Source organism: Pituophis catenifer, unplaced genomic scaffold, assembly GCF_029215685.1.
Source record: "Pituophis catenifer annectens isolate HBS135680 unplaced genomic scaffold, rPitCat1.0.hap2 SCAF_1, whole genome shotgun sequence".
Classification (NCBI taxonomy): domain Eukaryota; kingdom Metazoa; phylum Chordata; class Lepidosauria; order Squamata; family Colubridae; genus Pituophis; species Pituophis catenifer.
Genome location: NW_027256881.1, coordinates 292,689,758 through 292,701,225, shown reverse-complemented (window position 1 = coordinate 292,701,225; position 11,468 = coordinate 292,689,758). Strand labels below are relative to the sequence as shown.

Below are 11,468 nucleotides of genomic sequence, written 5' to 3'. Positions count from 1 at the left end.
CTGAACCTCTCAATGGCTTTCCTGATGGACTACATGCTGGGGTTGAAGAATGGGGGCATTGTTTTACAGTGGTTTCATTCTTTTCTCATAAGCCAGTTCCAGTCACTGGTGATTGGGGAGGAGGATTGGCTGCTCCCTTGCAGAATGCTGAAGGGAGTCAGATCTTCTTCCATTAGTTAATATCTATATGAAGCCTTTGGGAGAACAACTCTGGAAAGTGCTCACAACCTCAAGCCCCACTAGAGCTGCTGTCAATAGCTTGTTCAAAAGCCTGGAAACTTAGGATTTGGTTGGGAGAGAGAAGGCTTGAATTGAATGCTACTAAAACAGACCTATTGTGTGTACACCAAGGTTCCTCCGTCCTCAATGTATTGTTTCTGCCCCTGAAGGAGGAGGTCATCAACTTGGGTGTCCTCCTGGCCTCAAGGCTCTGGATCAGCAGATAAAACCTACGACCAGGGTGGAATTTGCACAACTCCTGCTAGTGCACCAATTATGACTTGTCTTAGGGCAACAGATGTGACTGGAGGTCTATGACCTCACCATCATGCACATAGACTATTACTGCAAAGTGTTCTACGTGGGGCTGGTTTTAAACATCACTGGAACCGCCAGTTGGTGCAAAATGCAGTAGCCTCGGTGCTTGCTGGTGGTCATGTATTACACCTATTTTGCTGGCAATGCCAAGACCTGTTTTAAACTATAAAGCTCTTTGTGGCTTGGCGCTGGGCTACCTTCAAGATCTCCTATCTCCATTGAATTTGCCCAACCTCCTTGAGAAGTGGATGATCGTCCCTCATTTTGGGGAGGCCCTACTTCAGGCCAGTCTGAAGAGTGGCTTCCTGTAGGAAATATGTCTGGCCCCCAACTTCAGTCACATTTCAGAAGTTCTTAAAAACAGATTTCTTGGAGGTAGTTTATGGGCGGATGCCAGATGCTATTTGCAAAATATGTTTTTGTTGTTGTTTTATTAAGATTTATATTTTCAATTTTTATTGGGTTTTTTTTATGTTGCAAGTCATGAAGAAGATGCTTTTGATTGTGGCAAGATAAATGTTCAATAAATAAAGACACAAACATCCATATTCATATATAAAGATTAATTTAATTCCTCAAGCAGATTACAAACTTCAAAAACATTTGGCATGGTAATAAAAAATGTATTTTACAAGAAGGTGATGAGCGCTAAACATTTGCCTAAGTAATCTAGCCCAAAAACAATTATTCACAATTTGGCAAAAAAACTCAAAAACTGTCCTTTTTATTTGAAGAATATTTTCAAATATGTACAATATTATTTTCTGGCTTGTTCCTTCTAGGTTTCTGCCATTTTATCAAGAACCAAAAGAGGTGCAAGAATTCTGGTTTTGTTGGTTTCTGCAATGCAACTATTTAGAACCATTTCATCCAAAATTATATGCACTCTGTCTAATTTGAACATGATCTGTATTCATAAATCAAGTTAAGGTCTTGTATTACTCCTTCAAGCAAATAGTATGAACTAAATTGCAAAATATCATATTTCATCAGTGCATTTATTTCATGTTTGAACAACTTAATTTAACTTTCTAATCAGATATTTCAATAGCTATGCCAAATTTATGACACCATGATTTATATTTCAATGTGGAATTTGCAAGAGTACATGAATGAAAAGAGACTTAGAAACTTGAAATAGTAAAAGCAGATGTTTGTAATATCAGTTACTACTGCAGACCTGGGACTGAGAAATACTTGAATTCATGTTATGAAATCTAATGCAAAGGTCTCACTATAAAATAATTATCCAAGTTTATATTATTTTTATAATAATAGTAGTGAGCTGGCCATGTTAGTGTTCAGAAAACTAATGTGCTCTCATTCCCATTTTTTTCTTTCAAACTATATATATTCAGATATATATATATTCAGATATATATATATATTCAGATATATTCAGTATGCATAATATTCAGTCTCAAAGATTTGCATAACTTTTTAAGAAATCGGCTTCTTTGGTTCTTTTAATATTTAATTTATTGTCAATGTGCTTCAACCTTAAGCATATTTTATCAAGGGAGATGATGTGTGATGTTACATCAGCTGGCTATTGTCTTCTCCAATAATCTCTGTGTTACAAACTTAAAAGAATTTTATTCTGAATTAATTCTCATGGCTTTTCTCCAACAATCCTGAGAAATTATAATTTGAAATAAGTACTCAAAATTCTTTAATAAAGATATTTGGCCCCTATCTTTTCTTGAACAGCAGCTTCCAGGGCTCACTCTCTTGAGATTGGAATAAAGCAATTTGATGACAAGTATAAATGAGATGGCGTCCCTATTGAAAACATTGTCTTAATTATGTACATAACTATACATGCATTCCACTGAGAGTCAAACATTCTTGACTTTCAAGTTAAGTCTTGAGTTTTATTATGAAAACGGCACAATTGAGATAGAAAGGGGAGGTTTGTATCCCTATTTAAAACTAGTGAATGAGTCTATTTAATGTATTGTGTGGGCATAGAATGCTGTTTGCCATTAAAAGCTAATTATATAGGAATAATCCAGGTATTTCAATACTGCTAATTTAGCTGTCAGAAATCTAATAAATGCTACCATTTCCTGGTGGATGGGGAAACCAGGAAGATCATTGGATAGATCTCCAAAACATGATAAAGCTTTAGGATTTGATGGGATACACAGTGCATTCCATTTTACAGTTCAAAAAGCATCTAGAGAGTAGTTGGGAGCTGAAAAGAAGGAAACCCTAAGAGGTTTCTTCATCATATCACCATGATGTGTGAGCTAACCACACCCTGCTAAGGAGCATTCCACAACTTCATTCCAACAGCAAGTATTTCATCTGCTCTTGACAACCAAGTGACTAACTTCCTTTTCATTCTCTCAGTCTTCTTTTGCTCATCTTGTTCTAAGTAAACGCTAGAGCAACCAACTGGCTTTTTTATTTTTTATTTATTTATTTTGGTGCAGCACACATTCTTAAAAATATGTGTTTAAAAGATGATTATTTTGACCCATTTTACTTAACAATGAAATTAAAATTAGCATTTTTTTTTCCAATAAAAAGAGATTGGCATCAATTTCATCAGGGACAAGTATTAAATGGATAGGAACTGGCTTAAATAATAATACATACCGGTACTACTTTATATAGAGAGTTTGTTGAGAACTGAAATTCTTCCCTATTCTTCCCTATTATAATGGGACTCAACATGATAACACAAATCACTGCCATGAGTGAGGGTTGATCTAAAATTGTGGTCGGCTCTGTATCTAAATGACGTGATCTGAAAGGAACCCTGTTAAGAACGTTTTGTGTGTGCTTTGTCTATACACCAATTTAATATCTCTGATTTTTGTGTACCTTGATCTCCTTGTATCTCAAACAAGCCTTCTTCTGACAATGTCACAGTTGGTGCATTTACCAGAATGGTTATTTCAATCATGAAAGGATAGTTCTTCCTTTAGCAGAGATCATTGAAATGTTGGCACTTGAACAAAACATTTTAGATGCCTACTATGGAGTAGCAAGCTTGGTTTTTGGTATTGATTACCTTGTGCGTCTGTTTCTCCTACCTATGAGTCATATATTTTTTTAAACTCTAACCCACTTCTTCCTTTCAAATGTTCTAACAAGCTTTTGTCCAATGTGCAGTGACATGTACATGTAAAGTAAACAGTGTACAGTTGTTCAGAAATAAATTCTAGTATGTTCACTAGGTTTCACTTCAGCTGTCTGGGTGCAGAATTGCATGTAGTGAACTGTTCACAATCCCACAATCAAGATATTTAGGTTACATTTTCAAAAAGAAATGTTTTTTCCCCACAAGCATTTAATTCATTTCAGATACGAAATTGCTGTAGCAGAATAGTAATTTAAACTATAGAAATTCAGGTTATGTTTAACCACGCTCCTCCAAATCCTTCCTGCTATATAAAAAAATTAGGACTTTAAATTGTTCCTCTTATATATACAGTATATATTTAAATAAATATTGCTTTCCTAAATTAGTTTCTCCAGCATTATCTCAAAGACTTCTCTTCCAATATTTTCAGGCACAAAGCTGTGAGCTTGTCAAATATTAATGGAATAAAGAACTCTTAATTCTATTCTATGGAGAAAAAGGTTTATATCCCAGCAATTTATAAAGACTTACTCTCTTTATCTTATTTTACTTTTTGTTATACTGGAACGTTTTTTTATAAAGGTAAAAATAATTGCTACTTCCTTTTCCTAAGATGTTTTCCAACTTTTTGGTTAACCTGTTTTATGCCTTCAAATCAGTCTTGACTTCTGGTGACTGCCTGGACAAGTCCCTGCAAATTTCTTGGCAAGTTTTTTTTTTAGAAGTGGTTAGCCCATAACTTCTTCCTAAGGCTAAAGGAAAGTAACTGACCCAAGATCACCAGGAAGTTTCATGCCTAAGGCAGGAATTGAACTCTCTGTCTCCTGGTTTCTAGACTGGGTTTTAATCATTACATCAAATTACCCTGGAATCCCCTGGTAGTTTTCAAACCAAGTGCAAACCTGGCACAATCCTGTGTGCTTTCAGGGCATGCCAGTACTTCCATCTGCAGAGATAAAGCCTAATTCCTAATAAACTTCCCCTGTTAGAAAATCCTGCAGGCTGACATAATGTAGTTTTCTGAAGATTGCACAATTTCCTTATCTAAAAATCAACCACTCAAAAAACTAAAAATGTTTTAATTGTTGAAATTCAGTTATTATGCATGCTCTTGTCTTTTCTTTTCTTACTGCAAATATTCCCCAAACGTTTGCAGTAAGGTCTATTGTTGAGTGTGCTGCATGGACATTTTTGTATTGTGCTATTGGGGTTTTTTTTAGTTATAAAGTGTTTATGTATTGCTACTACTGGTATTTACAGACTACAGGAATGTCAGTAACTAGGATGGAACACTATGTAATCAGGTTTTGGAAGGAATAGGGTAAAACAGAAGAGTTAGCAAGTGGCAGTGAGAAGGAGGGCACAGAAAGAATGATGAGCAAAGAAGAAGACAGGATCATCTGAATAAACTAGAAAAGTATCTTCTGGGATGGACAGTAAAGAAGTCTTCTTGATTGTTTGATCTGTCATATGGGAAGGTGAGTTTGCCAGGGCCATGAATCATCTGTGTCTTGGCTCCTATTAGAGCATAAATGTCCAGGAAAATGGAGAAAACTAGAAGTTTTCAGAAGAGTAGCAACTATGCGGAGATGCCAAGAAATAAGTTCCAGAGGAAATGCAGTAAAACAAAGAATTCCATTGGGCTCAATTTGAAGCTGATGGCAAATGAAAGATTCTGACAGTTAGTTTGGAAAATTGGCTACAAACATTTAGAGAGACTGTGGGAAATATGAAAGAACTGATATTTGAAGATACAGGGCTCACAGATGAGGATTGATGGGTTAAGGAATTTTGCAACTTCGGTATGCAGATGTGTGGAATGGATGAGAAAGTGGGATTTTGATTCCTGAGCACTTAACGTCCACCTTTACTTTATGATAGGTCGGCTACTCCATTTGGAACTAGGTCAGTAGGGGCAATGGAAACTCCCTGTACAGGAAACAAATTCCCACCCAAGAAAGGAATGACAGAAGGCACCAAGCTGGTTATGACATGACAAAAGAAATGTGCAATTTTGTTTCAGTCCAGCTTTAGGCATCTCTGTCTCCTCCCAGAAACTTGATGATTTGCTAGACGATCCCCTTGGCCGCCAGATAAATTGCTCACAAGGAAGTTGCTACTTGTGCTGAATCTTTCCAGATGTCTTAGACAATGTAGGTTTCTTTGAACTTCTAGAGATAGAAGAAGCAGGAGAAAAAATCTGGGTCAGGATCTCTGACCTTGATTCATGTCCTGCTTGGCTCACTGTAGCTGGTGAGGGACATTTCTTTAGACTTGGGAGAAGATTAATGACTCTTTGAAGGAGAGGATATTGCTCTCTGCCTTGAAGGAAATGGTGATGTATACCTTGCTGAAGAACCCATTTCTTGATCTAACTGTATTAGACAACTTTCATCTAATTTCTCTTCTGGGGGGAAACTGTTGCAGAAAGTGTTGGCACTATAGTTATAGATTGACTTTCCCAGGTTTATGGTTCTGGAAAATTTTAATCTATCTTTTGGGGAGGGATCTGAGATAGATCAGGAGTTTGTAGCCACTATGACAGCCATGGGTCTATCTCAGGTCATCCAGAACCCATCATGGGATAGTGGTCATACTTGATCTGGTTTTCTTTAAGACCAATGACAAAGTGATCTGGGGAAGCTCTCTGTGGTTCCTCTATCATGCTTAGATCATGTCCTAGTAACAAAGAGATACCACTTAAGGAACACTCAGATAAAAGAGGGAGGAGCCTACAATTGAGTAACAGGCAGAAAAACAAATACTTTCAGATTTGCAAGATTCTATTAATGTAGCCTTATAATAAAGTAGAATTAGCTCATCTTATTGTGATTCCTGCCTAGTCTACTTGGGACACTGACAGATGCCAAATTTAATGTGGGTCCTGTGAAAGTGCTTGGGGAACAATTTTGCCCTGATATCTAGAAAAGGTTTAAACCTGTGCCTAAAAAAGTGAAAGTTTGCCAGGAGGGAGATGTATGTGTGGGTTCTATGAAGGTGAATTCAATCTTGAGAGAACTCCTAAATTTAGCAGTTAAACCGTCAATGAAAAAAAAGGCATAGTGTTTCTATCCAAATTCCACTTATGTTACTCCAGTTCCTTTAATTTCAGTGGTGAAATTTAGGACCATGGTTTATCATTTGGTTGATGTTGTAAAAACAGCAATCACACACTAAGAAACCTTCCAAAACATGTTGCAAATCACCTGGAGATTTATATCTACATTCGGATGTATCTTTCTTCTATCCCTAGTTTAAGTGAATATTTTAGAGTGTGAAACTAGTCATCATGCAAATAATTATTTTATTATTACCATTTAAGAAAGTGTCCACTTTGCTTTTTTTGGCCTTTCAGATTTAAAATAATGAAAAGATAGTAGAAATAACAAAAACATATGCAGTTTCTCAAAATGCAGCACACAAAGGATTTTAAACAACTGGGTTAGTTTAAAAATCAGCACAGCATGACATTATTAAAGGCATGGTAGAAAAAAACCTTTCCTGCTCATCAGACTCAAGGGATGGAGACAAATAAGTCCTTTTAGGGGCAAGTCCAACTGGAATAACTTTCTAAAGGTGGGAACTAGCTCCAAGCCAGAAAAGACACTCCTTCAAAGGAATAAGAACAGGTATCACACACAGTCAGACTACAAATGTGTGTATTTAAAGCTTAAGAGCTTTCTAAATTGATAATAGCCTTCATTAACTATAAACCTTAGTTTACAGAAATGTGCTGATTTTCTATTAGTGTCTGGAATGCTTTTTTATGATTTGTACTATACATTTTTATATATGCAAGTTTGGAGATTTCAAGTTAATTCCTAAAACGGTTAATGCTCAAGTTGGTTAAAAAGAAGGGATAAAGCTTCAATATCCCAATATCTATAATCATGCCACTTTTCCTTTGTGTAAAATCTTTGTGACCTTTAACAACTTACCACAACTTTTAACGCTCACATATTTTATATTCTGGTTCAATATGATATAGCTTTAAATCAGGTGTTTGCCGAGTAGTGTGCTTTAGGTAAGAAAGAGCAAGAACATAAAGAATAAATAGATCGGTGGAATCAAAAAGGATACATCTAATTCACTCTGAAAAAATAATAATAAAAAAAAATTAGCAAGAGAACAGAACTGTTATTGTTTTGCTATTTTTTTCTAAAATCGATTTGTATATTAGTTTGCAAGCATAAGGATTCTAAATTCCTTCAATTTGCAAAATAGGTTTTCAATTTAGCAGAAACTTTTTCAAGAAAAATAAATGTGACATTTTTTATCATTTTCTTTTGCTGCCACTTCTTATGACCCCAAAAGCTCACCTCTTGTCATTTCTTCCAATGGAATGGAACAGTTATTTTTATTATTCAAGTAAAAGTTGAATCTCAGAATGCTGACTATGTTTAAACCCAGAGGGCATAATTGATCCCTGAGGGCATGTTATGCTATTCCCAACTTAACAACTGCAAGTGATTTTTGAGGATAAGTGGATAAGGAGGAAGATGATGGATGCAAGAGGAAAATCAAATTCTAAAAGAAAAAGTGAATGGGACTTAAGGAAATGATGAGTTTTACTCCCAAGTTCTGCTTTGAACATATTTGTTTTCCATTTGCCTAACTGATATGTGGACATTCTACAACTCCAAATGGTTATTTTCTAAACCAAATAACTTTGTACTTCTATCGCAACATTAGAAAGAACTCAAAAGCTAATGTCTTTTTAATGTCTATATTTGTTAATGTGTTCTGCAGAGGTGAGCTGCTAAAAACAATAACATTATATTTTGCCCATGTCAGTCTGCATGCCAAAGATTATTATATGCAAAATGCATTACATAAATTCAGCAGCCATGTAAGGAGTACCTTACACTTACAGTAATTTGAAAATCTGCAAATCTCATTCCAAAAACCTTCCCCTACTATTATACACTTTGTGATTATAGATCATTTAGCAGAGAATAGACAATTCACAATGTGTTCTCTTATTAAAAAATAATACAATTGCATTAGCAATAGCAATTTATAGGAATTGGTCTTGCCTCTCACTTTGTTAAACTCAGAAAGGATGAAAAGTTGGATAGACTATATTTTACATACTCTATTTCAGTGCTTCTCATCCTTGGCAGCTTCAAGATAGGTGGACTTCAACTCCCAGAATTCCCCAGCCAGTATACCACTTCTGAATTAAAATTGTATTTAAAAGATCTGTCCACAGTTGAGAGAGATTTGGGTATATGGGAATGGAACTCAAATCCTCACTCTCATGTCATCATAAACCTGATACTGTTAATTAATCCACCAATAAATTCATAGAAATGTTAATATGGACAAGCTATTACTTTCTCTAATAATCTCCATGCATTATTATTTTTGATTACTTAAAGCATTTTGGCGTGTCACATTTTTCAACTTTCAACTTCCAAACATTAGGGGTGTTCAAAAGTTGTGACATGCCCTAGGGATTGTAAAGATACTTTGGTAACTTTAATATAATGTAGATGTGCTTGGTAAGTAACTCCATAAATATCATAACTTTTTAACATTTTGTTCGAATCATGGAAAAAGTGAATCATGGAAAAAAACTTGCTTGGAAGGCACTTGAGGCACATACAGTATACGGCACAGCTGATAGAGCATACTCATGGTTTGTAGGTCATGATCTAATGATGAAGGCTGGACAGCCAATTGGTAGTGTGAGAAGGAAAAAGTGCCCTACGCACAAGTTTCCATATTCATGACTGTTCTCATGCATTTCATTAGAATTATGCCCTATACAAAGACATGCTACATGGCCTTCAGGCTGACTGTTCACAGTACAATTACAGCTGCTAAATTCATACTTACCACTCTGCTGAAATACTTGTCCAAAACCTCAACAAAATTATGAATCAGTTCAAATACAGCCATCTCATTCTGAAATTAAGTTCAAAACACACTTTAAAAAAGAACAATAGACAGGTGTGCTAATATGTTTTCTTTTTTTACAATAACTTACTGTATACAGTAACTCTAAAATATTAAACAGTATCAAGAGAAGCAAAAGTAGAAATTAAACCACCAAAGTCTCCTTAGTTATAGACTGGGGAGATAGGTAAGGGCCTGTGGGCCTTAATCATTTCCTGTAACATTCTGCTTTGTTTGGATACTATGGACCTATTATTGCTTTTTTGATCAGCCCTCTGAGAAGAATTTCTGTACTTGATATAATATAGTAATTATAAATAGAAGTTCTGTCCATCTTTGATATTGGATGTGTATCAACTGCCCCTCCTGAATGACATCCCCCAAGGGTCAAAAGAAAACAGTGTCCCAATTCTCCCTTAAATTCTGTATCTGCTGCACTGGCAAAATAAAGTAAAACAATAAGTGGTACAAGCAGAACACCAAGCTACGACACTGCACTAAATTTCACTGTGAGCAAATTGCCACTGACATGGATGTTTTAGTTCATGATTCCTGTTTGTAGCCTTGGGTTTTTCTCAAAGGTTTTTCTTATTATAAATACAGTTTATTTTTCTCAGGATTGAATTAAATATTTATAAAGTAATGAGAACAACACATTTCAGATGCATGTACAGCAAAAAGAATATCCATGAAGGAAGAGGTAGACTATTTTCACGAGGATCTGAAGATACAGAGTACCTCTGTAGAAAACCTCTGGTCACAACCAGAATTCGTTTCATAACTTTGGTTGCAAACCGATTTGGTTGTGACCTGAACCTAATTTAGGAAATTTGGCGCTTCTAAAAAAAATGGCACAGAAGGGGAAATCGGCCACGGGGTGTGTGTGTGTGAATTTTTTGGTCAGAACCCGATTTGGTTGTAGTCAGAAGCATTCGAGACCAGAGGTTCTACTGTAATTGATCTGCTGACAGAATTGAGAGCCAATCAAACTCAGAAGTTAGCTTGTGTGTCATGTGAGTTCATAGTATTCAATTTAGATATCTAGTTAAATCTATCATTATCACTACAAAAATTAATGCCAGCCTTTTGATCTTTAATGCACCATAGAAGTTTTAATTTGTTCCAGGGGACCAATACTGCTATCTGCTGGAATGTTTCTTGTAGCTGGTACCTCGTAATAGTTCCTTACTCTTCTTTTTAGGCTTCAGATTAAATAACAGTGTTAAAAAATTGGACTTATTGAGTCCTGTTTTGATTCTAGGATATGAAAGAGAATAGAAAGCAAGAGAAATGGAACAGAGAATCTTGTGTTACATCTAAGATCCATATAAAAAAACTCCTAAAAATATAACTTTCACTGTGATGAAAGCTTTCTACAGTTCTGAAGCAAAGAGCAATTTCAGTCTTTCTTTATGATTGGCTACTCTATTTTTTGTAGTTCCCCTCCTCTCACTGCATCAGTGTATTTTTATTAGCAAAACACAAAAAACTGGCTGTGCAGTTTGGGGCAAGGTCTAAACCATTGCAGGGTTTGCCATCTTTGAAACCCACACATCTCACCAAATATATATTTAAAAGGCCAAAATATTTCTATTTCATTCTTCTGGTGATGTCATAACATTGCTATGTGTTCCTTGGGGGGCAACCAGCATTTATGTAGTGATCAGCAGCAGAAATATTTGATGACTTATGAACATCAGGACAAAGAAGTATCAACAAGTAACTTTTGATGTAAAAGGCTCTTCAGGGTATATCTATATCTATAAATAAGAAAGTCAAAACATACCTCTGTTTCATTGATTCCAACTACTATGAAAAGAGCAGCATATTGTCTATAGACCAACTTAAAATCTTTGTATTCAAGAAAGGAGCACTAAAGGGAAAAAAAGTAAAAAGATGTAAATTGATATAAAATACCTAGATTTGTAGATGTGCA

General features: G+C 35.5%; 1 protein-coding gene across 1 annotated transcript in view; it reads right to left on the bottom strand.

Annotated features, from left to right (window-relative positions):
• Positions 1–1,151: 1,151 nt before the first annotated feature.
• Positions 1,152–11,468, bottom strand: part of AP4S1 (adaptor related protein complex 4 subunit sigma 1) — a 29,000-nt gene continuing 18,683 nt past the window's right edge. Inside the window, exons 3-6 of the mRNA XM_070940296.1 lie at positions 11,319–11,405; positions 9,473–9,541; positions 7,712–7,723; positions 1,152–1,444 (exon numbers count right to left, since the gene is read on the bottom strand). Coding sequence (XP_070796397.1) covers positions 1,316–1,444; positions 7,712–7,723; positions 9,473–9,541; positions 11,319–11,405 — 297 coding nt within the window. The 3' untranslated portion in view covers positions 1,152–1,315. The remainder of the gene's footprint in view (positions 1,445–7,711; positions 7,724–9,472; positions 9,542–11,318; positions 11,406–11,468) is intronic.